At 45.0% G+C, this 22003-nt stretch overlaps 1 protein-coding gene across 1 annotated transcript in view; it reads left to right on the forward strand.

Moving 5' to 3' along the window:
• Positions 1-22003, forward strand: part of LOC142570719 (putative phospholipase B-like 2) — a 243233-nt gene that overhangs the window by 62919 nt on the left and 158311 nt on the right. Inside the window, exons 2-3 of the mRNA XM_075679063.1 lie at positions 13595-13859; positions 16355-16601. Of these exons, the coding sequence (XP_075535178.1) occupies positions 13595-13859; positions 16355-16601 (512 nt within the window). The remainder of the gene's footprint in view (positions 1-13594; positions 13860-16354; positions 16602-22003) is intronic.

The raw sequence follows: 22003 nt of genomic DNA on the forward strand, positions 1-22003 counted from the left end.
GCTTGCGTTTTCTCCGTTTCTCAGCTGCTACACGTTGCCGACGAGCTACACCGTGACGCTACATTACGCGTCATCATTGATCGCTTGGATACTTCGTCTTCCATTTCGTCCCTTCACCTGTTTGTTCTCCGGAATGGTGTATTATACCACAACAAGGTACACCAAGACGTTCGTGCCCTACTCCTCGTCATTGCTAAGCACTTTCAGTCAGCTGTTCTCCAACAACTTCATGATTTACCAACGGCAGGTCACCTTGGCATTTCCCGCGCCTACGACCGGATTCGCGGACACTTCTTTTGTTGGCCAGGCCTTGCCCACTCCGTCCGGAATTACGTTGCGGAGTGTGAGAAATGCCAGCGCCGAAAAACCCCATCGACGCTCCCTGCCGGGTGCCTTCAACCAGTCGGCATTTTTTAGGAGCCGTTCTCTCGCGTTGGCTTGGACTTGCTTGGCCCATTTGTGCTATCTACGTCTGACAACATGTAGGTCGCTGTGGCGACAGATTGCGCCAAGCGCTACGCCACCACCAGAGCTCTTCGAACGAGCTGTGCGACAGATATCGCCCATTTTTTTTACGCGACATGATGCTGCAGCATGGCGCTCCACACCAACTGCTCACTGACCGTGGTGGGACATTTCTTTCTTAAGTAATCGCCAACATCCTACTGCCCTGCTCAATCAAGCACAAGCTGACTACGTCTTACCATCCACAGACTAATGGTCTCACGGATCGCCTGAATCGTACCCTAACAGACATGCTTGCAAAGTATGTCTCGTTCGACCATACTGACTGGGCCCTTGCCCTACCCTATGTCACTTTTGCATATAATTCTTCGCGTCACGGCAGTGCCCGTTATTTCCCGCTCTGTCTTTTGTTCAGCCGAAAACCGACATTGCCATTGGACGCATTCCTTTCATCCACCGCAGCAGAGACCAGCGATCATGCACTTGACGCCATCACCAGGGCAGCCCAAGCACGCGAAATTGCCTCCTGACCTTGCGAGAGAAGCAACAGCGTTTGTACGATCGTCAGCACAGCGAAGTACACTTTTCGCCTGGATCTCTGGTACTCCTTTGGTCCCCGTCTCGTCACGTTGCCCTGTCAGAAAAACTCCTGTCTCGGTACACAGGCCCATATCGAGTGCTGCGTGCCGTGACTATAGCTACGTACGAAATTGCCCAAGTCATTACCAGTGCTTCATCAGCCCCAACTTCCGTTGACATTGCGCATGTCTCATGCCTCAAACCATATTACTCTCCATTATCACCGATACTTATCACCGCCGCCAGGGATAATGATACATGCGTATTGCGTGTTTCTGGTGGACCATGTATGCAGGCGGCCCGACGAAGACGACGAACGCTCTATGGCTCTCGAGCTCTCGGCTGAACTGGCCAGCGCTGCATTATCGTTTGTAAATATACTTTGTAAATAGTCTCCAGTTCTTAACCTTTCCTTCGCGTAACAATATCATGGCATTATTCTTCAAGATCCATACAATGCTAGGCAGCACTACATGAACTGAGGAGACAGTAAACACACTTGTGCGCAGGACCGCTGCATGCCACTGAAATTGTGCTCTGTCCATTCGGCAACTTTTGTTCCAAATCTTTCGTGCTGTGCTATGTGACTACACTACATATAGCACCAAATGCTAACTGTACAGCATTGACAAGTAGCAAAGTAACCAGTCAGAGGCAGTATTCTCAGTGCAAGTAACTTGAGGTAGGGCTCCCACAAAGGCTAACGTAAGCAAGCCTTGCTGGCACTGAAAGTTAGTTTGAATTTCCAAACGAAACGTAGGATGCGCTACTTGCGTACCGTGACACAGTGGCGCCACCAAGTTTATGTGCCGAAAATATAGTGTATGCCATTGTTCTCAAGCATTTAGAACAATTGGGTAATTTTCACTGCATCTGTGTTGAAAGTCAATACGACCGAGCAAGAGAGACAGCACGTCAAGTTGTGTGCAAGGTAGCTCCAGGTACCTCCTTCTGCCAAAACTTCTGGATTCACGTTCTCGATTTGTTCGTCGTCTTGAATTTCCATCTCCCGACTTCCCCCTGTTTTCTAAGGACATTTATCACTTCCAATCATCATAAAGCGGCAAAAATATATTGTCATTGCTGGCATACATTTAACATCAAAAGATTCGCTGGTTGAAGCAATGAAGCAATTTTCAGCCAGAAATTGAACTGTTAGTTTTTGTGGTATAGCCTCCCTCAATAAAATTTTTGAATCTACCCATGTTGGTACATGGATCAGAATTCATTCAAGATGAACAAGTACGCTCAATCTTTCCGGTGTCGACTTTCCCTTCGTCAAGTATCATAAACTGATTTTGCACTTGTACGCAACGTTTTGTCACATTATCTTTCCAGGGCGCATTGTTACATTATTGTTACAGGAGAACGTATTGATTTCTTTTGTGGCCACCCGCTACGATTGTGTGTGTGTCTCATTTTCCCTTCGCTAATTATATGAAACTATTAAAGGTCTTGGATGAAAAATCTCCATTGACTGAGAACACGCTGTCCCGTATCTTCCAGTATCTAGGCGTGGGATCGAATCCCGGCCATGGCGGCCGCATTTCGATGGGGGCGAAATGCGAAAACATTCGTGTACTTAGATTTAGGTGCAGGTTAAAGAACCCCAGGTGGTCGAAATTTCCGGAGTCCTCCACTACGGCGTGCCTCATAGTCAGAATGTCGTTTTGGCACGTAAAACCTTATAATTTAGTATCTTCACGGCACTCCCAACTCTGTTCCCAGTGTTCAAATCCCATTTTCAAGCATCTGGCATTGACACATCCTTGTGGGACGCATTCTTAAAAATCTGTCGTAATTGAAATTCCAGAAAAGCAATAAACAACCAAGAGTTAGAATCACACCCATGAGCCCTAACTGGACAATGTAGTATTTTAATTCTACGCTCACCTTCTTTGGCATACAGCGGCATCTTCTCTGGTATTTTCATGAGTGGGTGAATGTTTCTCACGAAGTTATCTTCGCGCCAGAGCTTGTGCCTGTAATACATGGCTGAAGGCACTTGGTTGACTGCCGAGTTGGCAACGCGGAGATAACCATTCTCCTGCACCACCAGTTTACTTTCATGAAGCCTGATGGCTTCGGCTGGTCACATCCTGTTGTCGAAGTTCGCCAGAAAGGTATGCTTAGTTTGGGACGTTGATATTAGATGATGATTGAACTCCGCAGCTCCTGCGCTGTGACTGTGGCCGTTGCGCTGCAATACTTTTATAATAGCTGGCCGTGGCTTCTCGCCACGCAGGAAGGCATCATCGCTTCGCGTGTTCCTGTTGACCTTTTTTATATTAAAGGCAATCCTGGCAGGGAAGTGCGCTGCAGGCTTCCCCGATGACCTGTTGCGCTTGCCTTCCTTGTAGTGCGATATTTTATGGAACACCGTCCTGTAAAAGGTAAGACTAAACATTATTTCACTGACATAAAAGATGAATAGAGGCTGCTTCTTTTCTAACCACATATGCCAGCTCCTAGTGGCTCGGTTCAAAGTAGGGCTATACACCAGTCAAAAGCGCACTCTTGAGTACCTTTACACAATCATTTTCAAGTGTGACTGACTACGGAATTCGCCGATATTTCGCTCGTAATGTTCGCTCCAGGTCGATGACAAGCGCAATCGACGTGCTTATCTGACTAGAGCGCTGTCGTACATAACGAGAAATGCCGCCCCTAGTGCAAATAAATCATCATCATTATAAGCCTGGGTACGCCCACTGCAGGGCAAAGCCCTCTCCCATACTTCTCCAACAACCCCGGTCATGTACTAATTGTGGCCATGTCATACCTGCAAACTTCTTAATCTCATCCGCCCACCTAACTTTCTGCCGCCCCCTGCTACGCTTCCCTTTTCTTGGGATCCAGTCCGTAACCCTCAATGACCATCGGTTATCTTCCCTCCTCATTACATGTAGTGCACATGCCCATTTCTTTTTCTTGATTTCAACTAAGATGTCATTAACTCGCGTTTGTTCCCTCACCCAATCTGCTCTTTTCTTATCCCTTAACATTACACCTATCATTCTTCTTTCTATAGCTCGTTGCGTCGTCCCCAATTTGAGTAGAACCCTTTTCGTCAGCCTCCAGGTTTCCGCCCCGTAGGTGAGTACTGGTAAGACACAGCAATTATATACTTTTCTCTTGAGGGATAATGGCAACCTGCTGTTCATGATCTGAGAATGCCTGCCAAACGCACCCCAGCCCATTCTTATTCTTCTGATTATTTCCGTCTCATGATCCGGATCCGCCGTCACTACCTGCCCTAAGTGGATGTATTCCCTTACGACTTCCAGTGCCTCGCTGCCTATTGTAAATTGCGGTTCTCTTCCGAGATTGTTAAGCATTACTTTAGTTTTATGCAGATTAATTTTTAGACCCACTCTTCTGCTTTGCCTCTCCAGGTCAGTGAGCATGCATTGCAATTGGTCCCCTGAGTTACTAAGCAAGGCAATATCATCAGCGAATCGTAAGTTACTAAGGTACTCTCCATTAACTTTTATCCCCAATTCTTCCCAATCTAGGTCTCTGAATACCTCCTGTAAACACGCAGTGAATAGCATTGGAGATATCGTATCTCCCGGCCTGACGCCTTTCTTTATTGGGATTTTGTTGCTTGCTTTATGGAGGACTACGGTGGCTGTGGAGCCGCTATAGATATCTTTCGGTATTTTTACATCCGGCTCGTCTACACCCTGATTCCGTAATGCCTCTATGACTGCTGAGGTTTCGACAGAATCAAACGCTTTCTCGTAATCAATGAAAGCTATATATAAGGGTTGGTTATATTCCGCACATTTCTCTATCACCTGATTGATAGTGTAAATATGATCTATTGTTGAGTAGCCTTTACGGAATCCTGCCTGGTCCTTTGCTTGACAGAAGTCTAAGGTGTCCCTGATTCTATTTGCGATTACCTTAGTAAATAGTTTGTAGGCAACGGACAGTAAGCTGATCGGTCTATAATTTTTCAAGTCTTTGGCGTCCCCTTTCTTATGCATTAGGATTATGTTAGCGTTCTTCCAAGATTCCGGTACGCTCGAGGTCATGAGGCATTGCGTATACAGGGTGGCCAGTTTCTCTAGAACAATCTGTCCACCATCCTTCAACAAATCTGTTGTTACCTGATCCTCCCCAGCTGCCTTCCCCCTTTGCATATCTCCCAAGGCATTCTTTACTTCTTCCGGCGGTACCTTTGGGATTTCGAATTCCTCTGGACTAATTTCTTTTCCATTATCGTCGAGGGTGCCACTGGTACTGTATACATCTCTATAGAAATCCTCAGCCACTTGAACTATCTCATCCATATTAGTAATCATATTGCCGACTTTGTCTCTTAACGCATACATCAGATTCTTGCCAATTCCTAGTTTCTTCTTCACTGTTTTTAGGCTTCTTCCGTTCCTGAGAGCATGTTCAATCCTATCCATATCATACTTCTTTATGTCAGCTGTCTTACGCTTGTTGATTAACTTCGAAAGTTCTGCCAGTTCTATTCTAGCTGTAGGGTTAGATGCTTTCATACATTGGCGTTTCTTGATCAGATCTTTCGTCTCCTCCGATAGTTTGCTGTTATCCTGCCTAACGGAGTTACCACTCACTTCCATTGCACACTCCTTAATGATGCCCACAATATTGTCGTTCATTGCTTCAACACTAAGGTCCTCTTCCGGAGTTAAAGCCGAATACCTGTTCTGTAGCTTGATCTGGAATTTCTCTATTTTCCCTCTTACCGCTAAATCATTAATCGGCTTCTTATGTACCAGTTTCTTCCGCTCCCTCCTCAGGTCCAGGCTAATTCGAGATCTTACCATCCTGTGGTCACTGCAGCGCACCTTGCCGAGCACGTCCACATCTTGTATGATGCCAGGGTTAGTGCAGAGTATGAAGTCTATTTCATTTCTAGTCTCGCCGTTCGGGCTCCTCCAGGTCCACTTTCGGCTGTCCCGCTTGCGGAAGAAGGTATTCATTATCCTCATATTATTCTGTTCCGCAAACTCTACTAATAACTCTCCCCTGCTATTCCTAGTGCCTATGCCATATTCCCCTACTGCCTTGTCTCCAGCCTGCTTCTTGCCTACCTTGGCATTAAAGTTGCCCATTAGTATACTGTATTTAGTTTTCACTCTACCCATCGCCGATTCCACGTCTTCATAGAAGCTTTCGACTTCCCGGTCATCATGACTGGATGTAGGGGCGTAGACCTGTACAATCTTCATTTTGTACCTCTTATTAAGTTTCACAACAAGACCTGCCACCCTCTCGTTAATGTTATAGAATTCCTGTATGTTACCAGCCATATTCTTATTAATCAGGAATCCGACTCCTAGAACCCCGGCCCTCAGTCCCCAGCAGCTGCGAAGCAACTGACCACGGCGGCGGTCAGACGTGCGACGCAGCAGAGGGTGCTAAAAATCACTGGCTCCGGACAGGCCATCATTGGAATATGAACCTGGCAACGTTTAACGCTAGAACGTTATCTAATGAGGCGAGTCTAGCAGTGCTATTGGAGGAATTAGAGGGCAGTAATTGGGATATAATAGGGCTCAGTGAAGTTAGGAGGCCGAAAGTGCAAATCCACTGGCGGATAAATGAAGTTACCGAGAAATCTTAGAAGCTCGAAATTTTAATCAGGAGGAAATTTAATACTGACCAACTGTATTCATTTCTTCTGAGAGCAAGGGACGCTAGGGAGACGTCAATCCACGAACGTGCATATGGTTTCTCAAAAGTTGGGATTGAAGGTGCGTCGTTCGAAATGGTACGATTATTCGCACATAAAAAGTGCACTAGCGACACCTCATGAGCGTCGCCAGCATCCGGTTCTGTGCTGCCAGAGGAACGCGCGACTCTTTATCAGCGATTAACACGCTTTTCTTTAATTATTGCTATTGGCTGAACACAACCTGTGCACGTGCGTGTTTCTTGGGACTACGAGATTCCTCTTGGCCAATAGTATGTGCGACAACCTGCCCTGTATTTTCACTAAGACCATAGCTACGTTGATACTGCGCTTCTACTTTGCTGTCTGCCGTCTTGGATCTTTGCGAATGAAGTTTGACTTCAACGTGCATAAGTCTTAATAGAAGATTCACGCCTTTAGAGATTCATGAAGAAGTTTGATTGCGAGAGCAATTCTCTTCAAAAAGCAACGAAAGCTTTTCATCCTGTTTTTCCAATGACTTAAATTCCTCCTCGGTACCTGGCGCCAAGTGGTGGGCTTGAAATTGCATAGATCATGCGATGGTACTACTTAAAGATTCAAGAGGCGACCGAAGTGAATAGACGTCCCCTCTGACTTATTTCAAGGCACGCCGAGGATGTCAGTACATTTTGCGCTATTCGCCACCAGTTTTACATTAATGTGTAGACATCAAGGTTCGTTTCGTAGTGGTGCTCCAAACCTTTCTTTGAGGACGCCAAGAAGTGCAGTGTATCTTCAGCAACTTGTTCAAAGGAATTGGCGTTGCTATACTTGCAGTCATCGATGATATAAAATGCTGAAATGGCGTACTCCGGCAACTTCACTTTATGATCCTGATGTTCCTGTTGAGGGATAAAGCTCCGAGGTCAGAGGTGACTCTGCTGCCATGATTCTTGAACATCTAAATGAAGCATCCACTGTAGTTGTAGAAAGCCCTCTTCAACGCAAGCGAGAGCAAAAACGGAGGGCATCCTACGTTCGAATAGAAAGTAAGTAGCCTCCGCGAGAACTTGGAAAGAAGAAGTATTCGTAGCTTGGCCTTCCTCAATCATCAACCTCAGTGAAGCCCGAATGGGACCATTTTATTTTCTTTAACGAATACGTGTCCCTAACACAAAACTTAATAAAGAAAATTGTCGATGAAGGTAACATAAGGATAAGAGAATTAAAGTATGATTGTATCATGCGCAGCTGCTTCTTGGCAAGGAGAAGAGATAATCAACTTCTTGGGGCCTCGGCAGGGCACTTGTGTGAAGCACTGAAGCTGAATTCACACTGGGCTTCTGGGCACGCGGCAAAAAAAATAAAAAATAAACGGCGTGCTACAAGCGAAGAAAAGTCTTCTCTGAGGCAATTTTATGAAGACTATTTATTTAATTTATTTCCTGCCTTCTTATCTCTTATTCACTCGTACTGTACTCACGCAGTTGCTATCACGGAAACGTGGCTACACAATGGGATTTTTGACTCGGAATTCACTCCACCGGACTATATCGCAATTCGGACGGACAGACAGAACAGTAAGGGGGGCGGCGTCGCCCTTTTGCTTCGGTCTGATCTCAGCTCCTCTAGATACGGAGTCGGCCTGGTGCAAACTTCACTTGGAAAAAACGCATTTTGTAATCGGCGCTTTCTATCGCCCCCCGGGAACTACAGTGGACTCGCTTCAAGCAATCGAAACGTTCATGCACATGAACAACCTAGCTCCTTCCAACATTATTTGTCTGGGCGATTTCAATACACCGGGAATTCACTGGCCCTCTCTATCGACATGCGGTCATGATGGCTCTTTCGATAAAGAACTTTTATAATATTAGCCTGAATTTGGGGCTTACTCAGATCGTTTGCGAGCCTACCAGACAGAATGCTCTTTTGGGCTTGGTCTTTCTTAGCTCGAACCTCACCGCGAATGATTACACTTGTGCAGTGGTAGACGGCATTTCTGATCATCAGGCTGTTTTTGTTTCCCTTCCGTGCATTGTTCCTAAACCATCGTTCGTTCTTACTACATTTCGCGATTTCAATCACGCTGACAACACCTCTATTTTAGATACATTGGCTGATGCCTTCGACACCTTTGAAACACTCAGCATATCAAGAGACGTGAATGTTCTCGTGACATATTTTGAAAATATTGTCGTGTCATGTATTGAACACTTCATTCCCATCAAAACAAAAAAGAAGAATACTAAAATCCCTTGGATGAACAGAGATATACTACATCTTTCACGTCGTGTTCGCAGGCTTAGACGCTTGAAGGACTCCCATAACCCCGTACACACTGCTAGGTTAGCTAAGGCGAAGAAGGTTCTTTGTACAAAAACCAAATCAGCCAAAGATTTTTTTATAGCGTGCAGCTACCGCTTCTGTTGAAAAGTAACCCGCGTGAATTCTGGGGATCCATTCTTCCTCGTGACAGCTCTTGTACATCCTTATGTGTGAAGAACGAAATGACTAGTGATTCACTATTATTCTCCAACGCCTTCAGCGCATACTTTAAGTCCCTTTTTGCTTGCGATAATGATATTGTTCCTCCTTTTCCAAACATTCATCCGACTCTTAAACCTCATACTAAATCTTGATACAAAGAAAAGTGAAGGGCCTGATGGAATCCCGAATTTGTTTCTCGTTCGGTATGCCTTATGGACTTCACGATACCTTACTCTTATCTTCAATAAATCACTAACTTCCGGCATAGTACCTTCATCATGGAAGATGGCTAAGGTGCTTCCGTTACATAAGTCAGGTAGTAAGCAGCATCTTTCTAACTACCGGCCAATATCTTTAACACCATATTCATGCAAAATACTAGAGCATATAATATACAAACACATTATGAAATTCCTTGAAACAAATAACATTCTCTCTAATGTACAACCTGGATTCAGACGCGGTTTCAGCACCATAACACAACTTGTCGCGTTCACGCATAACATAGCTTCTAACCTGGATAAGGGATTTCAAATTGACGCTATATTCATAGATTTTTTCAAAGCTTTCGATGCCGTACTTCACTCAAAACTACTGTCCAAACTAAATGCCAATCTTAACAACTCTCAATTAGTGAACTGGATAGAAAGTTTTTTGTCTCACCGCACTCAATTCGTAAGCTTTAACTCCATCAATTCTTCGGTGGTGGATGTGTCATCGGGCGTCCCTCAAAGCTCGGTCCTCGGACCTCTACTTTTCTTACTATATATTAATGACTTACCACACGACATATCATCTAAAATTCGAGTGTATGCAGATGACTGCGTATTGTATGACATCATTTCATCTCCCTCTGAGCATTTTCGCCTTAGTGAATCATTCGTCAGATTTTCTAAATGGTGTGAAACATGGCAAATGAATATTAACTTCCGTAAGACTGTCGTTATGTCCTTCTCTAATAAAGCTAACCCGTTCCTTTTCAGCTACGGATTTAATGATAATTTAATTCAACGCGTTTCTGAATATAAATATCTTGGTCTCACGTTCACCACTAACCTGTACTGGTCAAAGCACATTGATTCCATTACGACTAAAACTCTACAAAAACTCGGTGATTTACGTCGTACTCTGTCTAATTCTCCGCGCGACACTAAATTAGTGTTATATGAAACTATTGTTCGCCCTATACTTGAGTATGCTAGTATCGTTTGGAATCCCTACAAGCAGTACGAAATAGACAGAGTTGAGGCCATACAAAGGAAAGCCATTATATTTGTCTACCGACGTTATGACCACCAGTTCTCACCATCGTCAGTCATGTCCTCACTCAACCTGACATCTCTCGCCGAACAGCGACACGTTCATTCTTTAAAATTTTTTCATGGCATTATTCACTCATCTTGTCGCCTCTCCAGTAATGAATATATCACCTTTGCAAAAATTTCTTCTAGTAGGAGACATCACGCGCTTAACATTACACCATTTTTTGCACGCACTAATACTTTTGAGTATAGCTTTTTCCCTAAAAGAATTGAAGCCTGGAATTCGCTATCAGGAAGCAACCGTTCTCTCCCATTAAATGAATTCTTGTCTGTGCTCCCTCAACACTGCGCCTAAACTTTCTTTGTTGGCTATTGCATTTCTTTCTTGTATTGTATTATCCACTCCTGCTATAGCCCCAGCAGGGGCTGCAGTATGTGTAAATAAATAAATAAATAAATAAATAAATAAATAAATAAATAAATAAATGAAGATGACTCAACGTCGCACAGGATATGTCTACGACGTCGACAGGCGGTTTAGCCTGCAAAGCAGCACAAGCCTCGAGTGTTTGCTATCGCTATCATTGCTTCGCCCTTTAAGCAAAACTAATTAGTAACTATAATGACACGTCTACTTGTTCATCTTTTTCGGGTGACCGCTTTTCACCGTATAATATACGTTATCGCTCAGCACAGCAAGCGCCCGCATGTATCGGAAGTTTCTCAAATGCTATCGATGGTTCTATCAGCTGTATGTTGTACCGAAGCTTTTCTAATCTGACTGCATGTGCGACGCCAATTGTGTAGAACTTTCTGGAAGATGCGACGGAACCAGCGATTACTCTGGAATGTTCGATGATTCATGTATAAAAGTCGACGCGCTTGACCAGCACATCAGATTTTCGGCGATCGCCGACTGCGTTCGACATCGTTGTTCTTCGAGTCTAGCCTGCTATTGAGGCGCACAAATACGCCGAATAAAACGTTACTTTCGTCATTCACTGTTTTGCTGCCTTCTTCGCCGTCACTGCTACGTGAATTTTATGACGTTTGTGAACGTGCATCGAAGCTTCCAGTGCTTAGAATACACGTTTAACTTTTGTGTTATGAGAAAATAATGCGGAAGACCAATCAGCCATTTTTTTCAAGCCGCACATTGAGGACCACTTCTGAAAATTCTCTGCGACTAAGCTTCCGCCCGCGGGCGTTGTGCGATTCATAAGAAATACCACTCTGTGTACATGAACAGCGTAACTTTTGAGATTTATTAGTTCGACTTGTGCAGCCATGGGAAGCTCGCTGTGGCGAATTCTGTGACCTATTGTTCGTCTATGCAAGCTTGAAAGGACGCAATGTTGCTTTTAAAAAATATAGCACAATCATACTTCCACGTGGTAATTCTAGATCAAGCTACATTGCACGTGGAGTGCTTGCTGATATGCCAGTGATGCCTTGCCTGCGAAAATGACATTTGTGTGTGAATTCTAAATACTGGTGAGCGTTCAACTTCCCTCAGCGTTTGTTTTTCTGTAGGTTTGGGTTTAAAGAGTGAAAATGGCACAAACACTCCGCGCCGCTTGATAGTAATGTCCGCATGATTTTCATGCTTCGACCACGTGTAGTTCGTTATGCTTGCTTCCGCGATTTCTTCTGTCTTTTGCGCTGTAATGCTTAACTAATTGAATAGTACACTGACATTCAAGAACGCATTCATGAAATCGATTTTTATGTCGGAGTACTCGCGATTTGGTTTATGCTAGGAGCTCCGCTCGCTGTGCATTCGCCTTCCAACAGGCCAAGGCTTGAGAAAACTGATTTAGGATTACCACAAAAACATGTTATCAATTGAAGGAGGACATCTGCGCGTTTATATACCGCCAGTAGAATAGAAAACCATAAGTTAAAAGATGCGGCCTAACCGTGCAACACATGTTCACACAGCGTGTGTCCCACTTGCCTAGAATGGTCAGTGGGGCGAGGTTGTCGCGATATCTTGCAAAAATAAAGCACATGCCAACGCCGCAGTAAGACTACCAATGGTAATGCTGCATATTCTGTCCATTCGCTATAAAACAACCATGTCTTTAACTCGGTTGTCAGTGCTAGTTAGCTGTTGCGACCATCTACTCAACAAGCCAATCTACCACTCTTGACTCGTGGGATTCCCATTCTACTGTTTACAGCTGCCGACATTAGCCCTGCAGGCAGCGCTTCACATCCAGCGCCCATGTGTCCTGCATGCTCGAGCATAATCTGGCATATAACAGTATATTTTATTGCCTCCAACGCGACCCAATGTCGTTGCTAAAATTTCACTAGAGGCGTCTGGTCCAGAGCAGCAGGTATATAATTGAAGTCGCATCTGCCGTGGAATGAATGCCCAAGTGCGGTCCTTTGAATATTATTTTCTATGCTGCATTTTAACAGCAAGCCCTGGAATAGATGATCAGCAATTAAGTGAGGAAAAGGTCTAACTCTACAAACAAATATTTTATTACCAATCTGTTGGTTCCTGGTTCCTGCAGCGCCCAGGGAAACATGCTATTAGGCTTGTCGTATATTGTATATATGTACCGATGAAAACATCCCAACAAAAACCCTAAGGTCTTCCCGCACCCTTTTCTGCACTCTGCTGTCCGTGCGACAACGCCGGAACCAACTCGCACAGTAACCGAATTGTGGTAGCGCCACGCGTGCTTATTAGAACGGTCTCCTTGCGGATGCCCTGGCATGCTATTGCTTCGTCAATTCAGCATAAATAATGTTTCGTTCGGCAGCGAACGGACCACTATTGCATTACACTTGACTTGCTCCCAATCTATTATTTCTTATCTTTTTATTTACCGTCCACGTAGCTTGTGCACTTATTCACAGATTACTTCACCGGCCGGTATGATATAGTTCCAAAGTGTGGGACTTCCTTTTGAATTGTATTTCCGTTACAGACAGTAATGCGCAGTAACACCTAGCGCTGTACTGTGTTTTTTCCTCGATCCATTCTTCTCACTACTTTATATTGGCTCCGATTCTGTTGAGACACCGCGAGTCTAGTAGCCGAAACCAGCAATTGTGACGTCCGAGCGAGTGAGGATAGGCGAAAAGATCGATTGCGAGAACACTCCTTAAAGTTTACTGTCCCTCTTATTCTCCTTCTTCTTGTAAGGCATCAACACGGCGTCTCATGACCGGCTTCAACGGAGCCACTGCGCTAAGTCGGAAGCCCGTGGAAGCATGCGCACGCTCGGTTTTCTTTTCGCCTTCTCGCTGGTAAGCGGCAACGAGCTGAACGATTGCCGTTGTGCTTGGCTTGGACTCGACCAGCAGCAGCACCTCGCCATCTACCAGGGGCGGCCGCCAGAAACGCCATCAGATGGCGCCGTAGTACCAGCGGCTTGGGCCTGCTTTCAGAACCGCATCTACAAAGAAGGGTGAGTGAGGCCGCCGTTGCACGCGCCTAAATCAAAATCTACTGGCCCTGTGTGCATGTCTTCTTCTTTGTGTCTATGTGCTGGTTGCGCTACTCCGAAATTCATACTGGTACAACCGTCTGTAGATGGTGAAGCGCTAGCAGATGATGTTGTATTCCACAGCATGTGAACTTTTGACGCCAGTGGATATTGTTCCGAAGCGTGAATGAACGACAATCCCCGATTTCTAAAGAAGCATAATGTATTTTTTGTGCAGCGCTCACAAATCGACGAAGGACGAAACAGAAACATATAGGAGAGGCGCTGCGTTTCTGCTTCGTCCTTCGTCGATTTGTGAGCGCTGCACAAAAATACATCATGAACGCTTATCAACTAGCTTAGTTTTCTGTCGTAATGCAGTTATAAAGCAGCACCCTAGCGGAAGCTGTGTAACGTCTCACAGGTGAACAAGGACTTGAGCTTCGGTCTGTGTTAGCTGTTAACTGATCCCGTGCATGTACCAGAATGCCGACTTGGGTTTAAGGTAAAAAAAAAAATACTGAATTCCTTATGGCCCACCGCTAGAATAATGGTATGATCACAGACTGCTTGGCAAACATCGCGAAGAGTTTCAAGTACACCCACCGTGACCTACTACAGATGCACATGGCCCGAGTTTGTAAAAGCACCTGTGTGTTTCACAAAAAAATTACCGACGATTACGTTACTTCCTAATGCGAAATTTGAGCGCAGCAAATAAGCTGTTTCACCTTTTCGATAGATTGAGGCAAAGAAATCGAGCAACACATGTACGCGCTATCACAGAATTTTTTTTTATTTTTCACACGTATTCCTTTAACAAAGACTCCACTAGGTAAGCTTCTGCTTCGGCGGCACGCACCTCTGGATTCTGACGGCGACGGCGCTGGGCCTCTGCTCTGGCAGCTCGTTTAGCAGCAGCAGCAGCAGCAGCAGACGAAGGACTTCCATCGGTCGTCTCGCTCATGGCTCAGAAAGAACTGGCAGATAATTTCGCAGTGGCGAACGGCAGCGGCAATTTCGGCTCGGGCGGTGCACATATACAGATCCGCCGCCACCGATCTGGCTCTCTGATTGCCACCGCACAGGGCGAACGGCAGCGGCAATTTCGGCTCGGGCGGTGCACATATACAGATCCGCCGCCACCGATCTGGCTCTCTGATTGCCACCGCACAGGGGTTGCATTGGAGGAGGAGCGAAGAAAGGAATTAAATTCGAGCCGGCGCTTTGACAACCGGAGACTCGCAGGAAGAGGGGGGAGGGGGGCGGCGTGTACACACAGCGGCAAACGATGGGGGCAGAAGCGCGCGCAGCAAGCGGACAACACGATAAAGGGAGGAGGGAAGAGATAGCAGCGACTGACTGATGCCGCTGACGCCGATAGTGAGTCAACGCCAGCTGCGGAGTTGGTTTCAGGGACAACGCCGCCGATGCCGACACAAACAATATGATACCCTCGCTTCCGCAGCGCTAAGAACCAGGTCTAGCCGTGGGAAGGTGGTCACGTATTCGTCGACGTGCCGGGGCCTACGTGAAATAACCGGCGCGTCGGCAACTGAAGAGCACCCTATCCGCCACACAAGAACAGGGGGGGGGACCCTTTCCTCCTCTTTCTGCATGGCGGCGACGGTGTTCTATGCAGTCACGTTATCTTGACTCTCTAGCGGCGTCAGCGGCATCCAGCGGTATCAGTCGGTCGCTGCTAGCGCTGGGGGGATGAAAGGGGGGCGGAGCTGGTTACGAGGCCGACGACAACGCCGACGACGACGCGAAACCCAGGAACGGACGCCAAAGAGCTGCGCTCTAAAAAGCTCTCTACATACTTTTATGGCACACCTGCGCAGGGGGATTGCCCGCTTCGGTTTGTGGACGCAGCCTCAAGTCGGCCTAACCTAGTCACCATATTACAGCGAGCTGCTTACCTCTAGCTCCCACATACCTCCCCCGCCTGCGTCCTCAGAGGGTATACCCTGGGCAGCTTGTGTTCGAATCGTGGTCAGGAATGCGCGCAGCCGAACATTTGGAGGAGAGAGGGAAAGAGTGTGGCGACGGCACCTGTGCCCGTTGCCTGCGCTTCTGTCGTCATAACGACACGACGCGTGTCGGAGGCGCCGGCCCTGCTGGAATGGAGACAGCTCGGCGAGAGGGGGAAAAAGGGTGCAACGGCGCTGGAGCATTGGAGACGGGTAGTAGCAGAGGGGGAAATGTTGTGGTGACCTTGCCTGTGAACGTGGTCTGCGCTTTTGTGGATATAACATCTCATGCGTCGGAATGCCTTTGCGGCAGAGGCAGAAGAATGGGAGGTGCGTTGACCGCGACGACGCTTGTGTCGGCGTAGTGTGCTGCCCTATGAAAAAAAATTGCACGATTCCATAATGTATGCGGCCCGTATATGCAACGTACACAGCTTGGCTGGCAATCCGCCCCCATATGTATGTTGCGGCGCCGCGCATTTCCTTTTCTGTTTTTTTGCTCAGATGGTCCTACCTGGAAGTGGAGACGAACCCCGGAGTAGAAGACGGCATCCAGGCATACGCTGCCGGCGCTCTCGAGGCATATTTGACTCGTCAACTTATGGAAAATCACTGGTTGAACATGTTCGGCGGATACTGCTGGGGGAACAGCCTTTATTGCAGCCGTCTTCGCCGGTTTTTCGATGCCTACCTCTGTTTCTCCCAGGGAATGCAAGACTTACATCGGGAGTCGGACTCCTACTGGCGCATGGCAAGTTCTACCAACTTGTTTATTCAAACATTTGCGAAAGCAAATCCTCATTACCAAAAGTTATTTAGAACTGGAGCAATAGGTTGCTATCAAGATTGAAAAAAGATCGATGCGTTTCATATTTTGTTTTCCCTCCTACAAACAGGAATTTGCAAAAATTAGACATCTTGATTATTCTTACTACGCGAGAGCGAACAACTAAATATGGCTGCTTGCTTGCGGTCGTCCACTTTTACTCTCTGCTTATTCAAGAATGCAACAAGCATAATTCAAGATGGTCAGTGGGAAACTGTGGTCTTTTAAGCTTGTAAAGAATGTGTTTCAAGAATAATATAATAATTTAGAGACATAGGTACCACATATTTCAAACAAAACATAAGTGACACTTATAGATCCTTGAAGAGGCAGAGCAAAATGACGAAGACGGAAAGCAGGAACACACAGGACAGCGCTATATAATTCTGCTATATAAGGAAACAAAATAATCGTTAGATAAGCAATCTGTGACTTTAGATTATTTATGATGCTTAGAACTCCTTTTCTGTATGCTATACTGGTAATGTATGTAGTGACTTCGAAATACCTGCACAGCATAACTTGGCGAACTCACTCACGAGTTGACTCAATGACACTGACCGGTGAAATCTAGCGAACCCGATTGAGTCTTAGGGCCGCAAGTCAAGTGAGACGAGATGATTTCATGTGAGCATGCATGAGTCCGAGTGGACGCAATTCCGACTAGGTGCGAATCGACGTGTGGTGAAAATAACTTTAACCTGAGTCTTAGTGAGTCTCAGTACAGTGGAAATAGCGTGAGTCTTAGTGGATGTAATTCCGACGGGATGTTAGTCCACGTTTATTGGATATAACGTTATCCTGAGCCTTAGTTAGTTCCAGTAAGATAAGGGTAGCCCGAGCCTGAGTGGATGGCATTCCAAGTAGGTGTGAGTCGACTTGTGACGAAAATAGCCTAAGCTTTAGAGAATCTCAATAAACTGGGGATAGGGGAATCTGAGTGTACGTTATTCTCACTTGCGGTGAGTTGACGTGGGATGGAAAATGCGCAAGGGCAGGCAAGAGATTTCGCGGGATGCTTGCATTGAGGTGAGTGGCCTCCCGGAAGCCCCGCATCTCCACTGCCAACTGGTGTTGCCCCCACGCGGGAGACCCTCAACTTCTTCACCAGCTGCTGATGACAACGCCAAGCAAATTCACTTAATGTAGCTACGGGTTATGCAAAGCAAATCTTTGATTCACAATGTTTCAAGAGTTATAGTTTCAGTAAGATTACTCATGAAGGCAGTGCGACCATATGCATATGACGTCAAGGATGATAATACAAACTGTATACGATCTGTCATATTACAAACATGTTAAAAGGCAACAAATGCCACCAAGCCGCCTTCGCCAGTAAGAAGCCAGCGTTTGTGATTAGTTGAATTCATATACAAAAGACGCTGAGCACGAGGTCGCGGGATCGAATCCCGGCCACGGCGGCCGCATTTCGATGGGGGCGAAATGCGAAAACACCCGTGTGCTTAGATTAAGGTGCACGTTAAAGAACCCCAGGTGGTCAAAATTTCCGGAGTCCTCCACTACGGCGTGCCTCATAATCAGAAAGTGGTTTTGGCACGTAAAACCCCAAATATTATTATTATTATTATATACAAAAGATAATCACGATGTGGTGGTACATGTAAGCATGTAAATATTTTGCAAATTGCTATGTGGTGGTCTGAGAAAGCAGTTTTAAAGAACCCTGCAAATGAGATATATAAACATGCACGAGCCAATGACCACTTCAGCACAATGAATACAGATGACTCCCACGAATAATCTAGCTGTAACTTTACCGTGCACACTCATCCCCACTCAAAAACTACAACCTGAGCGAATTATGCGCACCTGCCTATTTTGCTAGAGCAGCATCTGGTGAAATCTGACGGCATCCGCGTTTGCCGCCTCGGCCAGCTGTACCTTTCGTGCATATTCATTCACGGCCCTGCAAGCTGCATCATCTAGTAGCTGTTGCGGAGGTGGCCTGTGGGGCTGCTGCCAAGTTGATGGTCCTTAAATGTAAAATCAGCAAACAGGATAAAAAATGTTCTGTGCCCTCCTGTGTAGAAAATTTACTCCTTCAATATCATAGGTGGAAGCCAACAAAAATAATTCCAGCCGCAACCTGTTTACAAAGTAAACACTAAGTTGGTTAAATTTATTTATTTGTTTATTTGTACACACTCCAGCGCAATAAGCACTATAGCAGGAGTGGATTAACAGACTAAAATTATACAGAGAAAAGTACGATACAACGATGAGGGTGAAGTGCTAGGACCATTCATCCTGGATAGCAGATACAAAACATCGGGGTGAGCATGAGTGAATAGTCCCAGGTAAGGAATTCCAGTCTTCTATAGAACGAGGGAAAAAGCTGAAATTAAACATATTACTGCGTGCGAAGTACGGCATCAAGTTGAATTTGTGATGTCGTCTCGTCGATGACTCTGGCGCTAGGTTAGTATAGCATTTTGCAAGCCTAAGATAAGACTTGACGATGCTGTGCAAGAAATCTAACGATGCTAGGCGGCGACGTAAATAGAGCGAAGTTAAATTCAAGGAATGAAGTGCACAAGAGGGCGAAAAGTCACGATCCTAACGCTGACATATAAACCTTACAGCTTTTTTCTGGATTGCTTATAGCCTGTTAATCTCACTGCTTATAAGGGTTCCAAACGACAGATGCGTAGTCAACAACAAGACGCATTAGCGATTTATATAACAGTGCCTTAGTATCTTTTGGTGAGTTGCAGAGTGTACGACGTAGGTAACCTATTTTTAGTGCTTTGTTACAAATGTCATGAGTCTGGTTAGACCATGATATGTAATGCTTAAAAATAACACCGATATACTTGTATTCTGATACCCTACACACAGCGCTGTTATTGGAGTAACAAAAAAGAGGAGATATTTTACTGAAGGACATAAAAACGGTTTGATCAAAGTTAATGTTTATTTGCCAGGTGTTGCACCAAGTTCAAAGCCTAGCAAATCACCCTTGGAGGCAGTAATGATCATCAGAAGAGGTAATAACTTCATATAAAACACAATCAGTGGCATAAATACGAATGTTAGAAGAGATATTAACAGGCAAATCATTTATATGAATTAAACAAAGCAGTGACCCAAGAACGGAGCCTTGAGGCACGCCAGATGTCACATCAAAAGCAGCTTATTTGGTTGAGCTATAAGAGAAAGAAGTGAGAACGAAGTGAAAGAAAACTTGAAGTCCACTTAACTAGTTGAGGCTTGTTTAGTGCAGCGTTAAGTTTAGCAAAAAGTTCAGAATGTAATTCCGTGTCAAATGCTTTAGAGAAGTTTATAAAGATAGCGTCAACCTGGTTGCGAACATCAAGGTTAGGGAAAATGTCATGCGTAAACTCAGCGGACTGCGTTGTCCTACTAACACCGCACATAAACCTATGCTGTATGATAGATAACATATTAGGAGATTCCGCGAAAAGCACTTTGTTTATGAAAGATATGTTCTAAGAATTTCATGACTGTGCTGTTATTGAAATCTGTCTGTAGTTCAATAACGACTGCTTATGCTTATCACCGGATTCACAGAGAGGAAGCACTTTATCTAACTTCAATGATGAACGAGCAGTAGCAGGTGGTAAACATTTGTTTTATGTGACCGTCAGATATTTTTATGACCACATGGAATAGCGAACCAAGAATGCATTGTGTATCCCGTTCGGACCGGTGAATTTCTTGGTATCCAAGTTTAATACGTGGGGAAGAACGCCTTCATTGTTGATGTCGATGTCAGCGATTCCTTCAGAAGAAACTATTGTGTTTATCGAGTACAAAACGGACTGAAAATACTTGTTGATAGCATCCGATATTACTGATGGATCACTGATGACATCAATATCAATTTTGAATAAAGTGGGTGAAGCATCACCAGATAAACTATAACACGAAAAATTATGAGAGTTAGTTCTTGACAAATCACGCAGTTGAACGCGAAAAAATATTATTGGACGTTTGCATTTTCAAATTAGGTTCATATTTTGTCCTGTTAAACCTGTCCAGGTTAATGGGATCCTTGGCTCGTTTAGAACGCCTAAGCCTACGGAAACGACGAGATAAATGCAAGATGGCACTTGTCATCTAGGGAAGGCTGGCATTACTTTTCTTAGTTTTAATGGGCACAAATCGTGGAACACGTGACTTGACAAGATCCTCAATGTAGTTAACAAGACAGTTTGCATTGGGTCTGTCTGACAGACAGCAAAACGTATCGAAATGACCAGCTGAGAGATAAGTAATAGAATTGTCGTCCGCACCAGTGCAGTCAGGGAAACTACTAAATATATAGGGTGATTTGGAGGTTGGACAAGAGAGCGATAACAAAACAACTTTATGATCTAAGAGTGCGTCAAGTATTTCGCAAGAGAAGTGATTTTTCGCTAGGTCAGCGCTTAAGAAAACCAAGTCGAGGACGGAATTTGACCTAGTTACACTAGAAACAACATGAGTGAGCCCAAACGAGAAGGAAATATTTAATAATTAATTACAAATTCCTACGTCACGACCTGTGGTATTTAGCGAAGCCCACTGAATGCCAGGAACATTGAAATCATCCATGCACATAAATCGTCATGAAACAATCTTAGCCAGGCACGTGAAATTTGCAATGGCATGAAGGACATCAAGGGAAGAACCGGGCGGACGATATATAGCGCTAATTACAAGACGCTGATTATTCAATAAAATTTTACACCACTCGGTTTCTGTATCCGGAGGCGAGGGCAAAACTGAGAAACGAAGATCCAAGCGGATAAGCAGTAAGACGCCGCCGCCAATGCCGTGGTTCGAGTCTAAGCGCACGGCAATAAAACCGGGTGGAATAAACGCGGAGTCATATATATTACTATGTAGCCATGACTCAGCGATGCCTACAACATGAGGGAATAAATAGAAATAGGAGACACTAAGTCTGGAAGTTTAAAAAAAAATACTGCGAGCGTTAACGTTCAAAACAACGAGGTTATCGAGCTGCCCAGAACGATGTCAAGTAGTAGATGATCCAGTAGTCAAAGACACAGGCACGCAACGTAATATTTGATTAGGTACTTTTATTAAAGTGTTTAAACTCATCCCCGTTATAACGAACCTTCTCAATGAACGCATGATGGTACCTTTTTTTTATTCATGCACCATTAAGGCCCTTTTACAGGCATTACCACAAGGGGTTACATAACATTACATAACATATCAGTGAATAAATTATGAAAGTATAGAACCAAAACGAGCACCATTTGCTGAGACCATAACTTGATAAAACATACTGGAAAACACACTGGAAACACTTAGAACATATTCGAAAAGGTAGA

Source organism: Dermacentor variabilis, chromosome 2 (assembly GCF_050947875.1).
Source record: "Dermacentor variabilis isolate Ectoservices chromosome 2, ASM5094787v1, whole genome shotgun sequence".
NCBI classification, from domain to species: Eukaryota; Metazoa; Arthropoda; class Arachnida; order Ixodida; family Ixodidae; genus Dermacentor; species Dermacentor variabilis.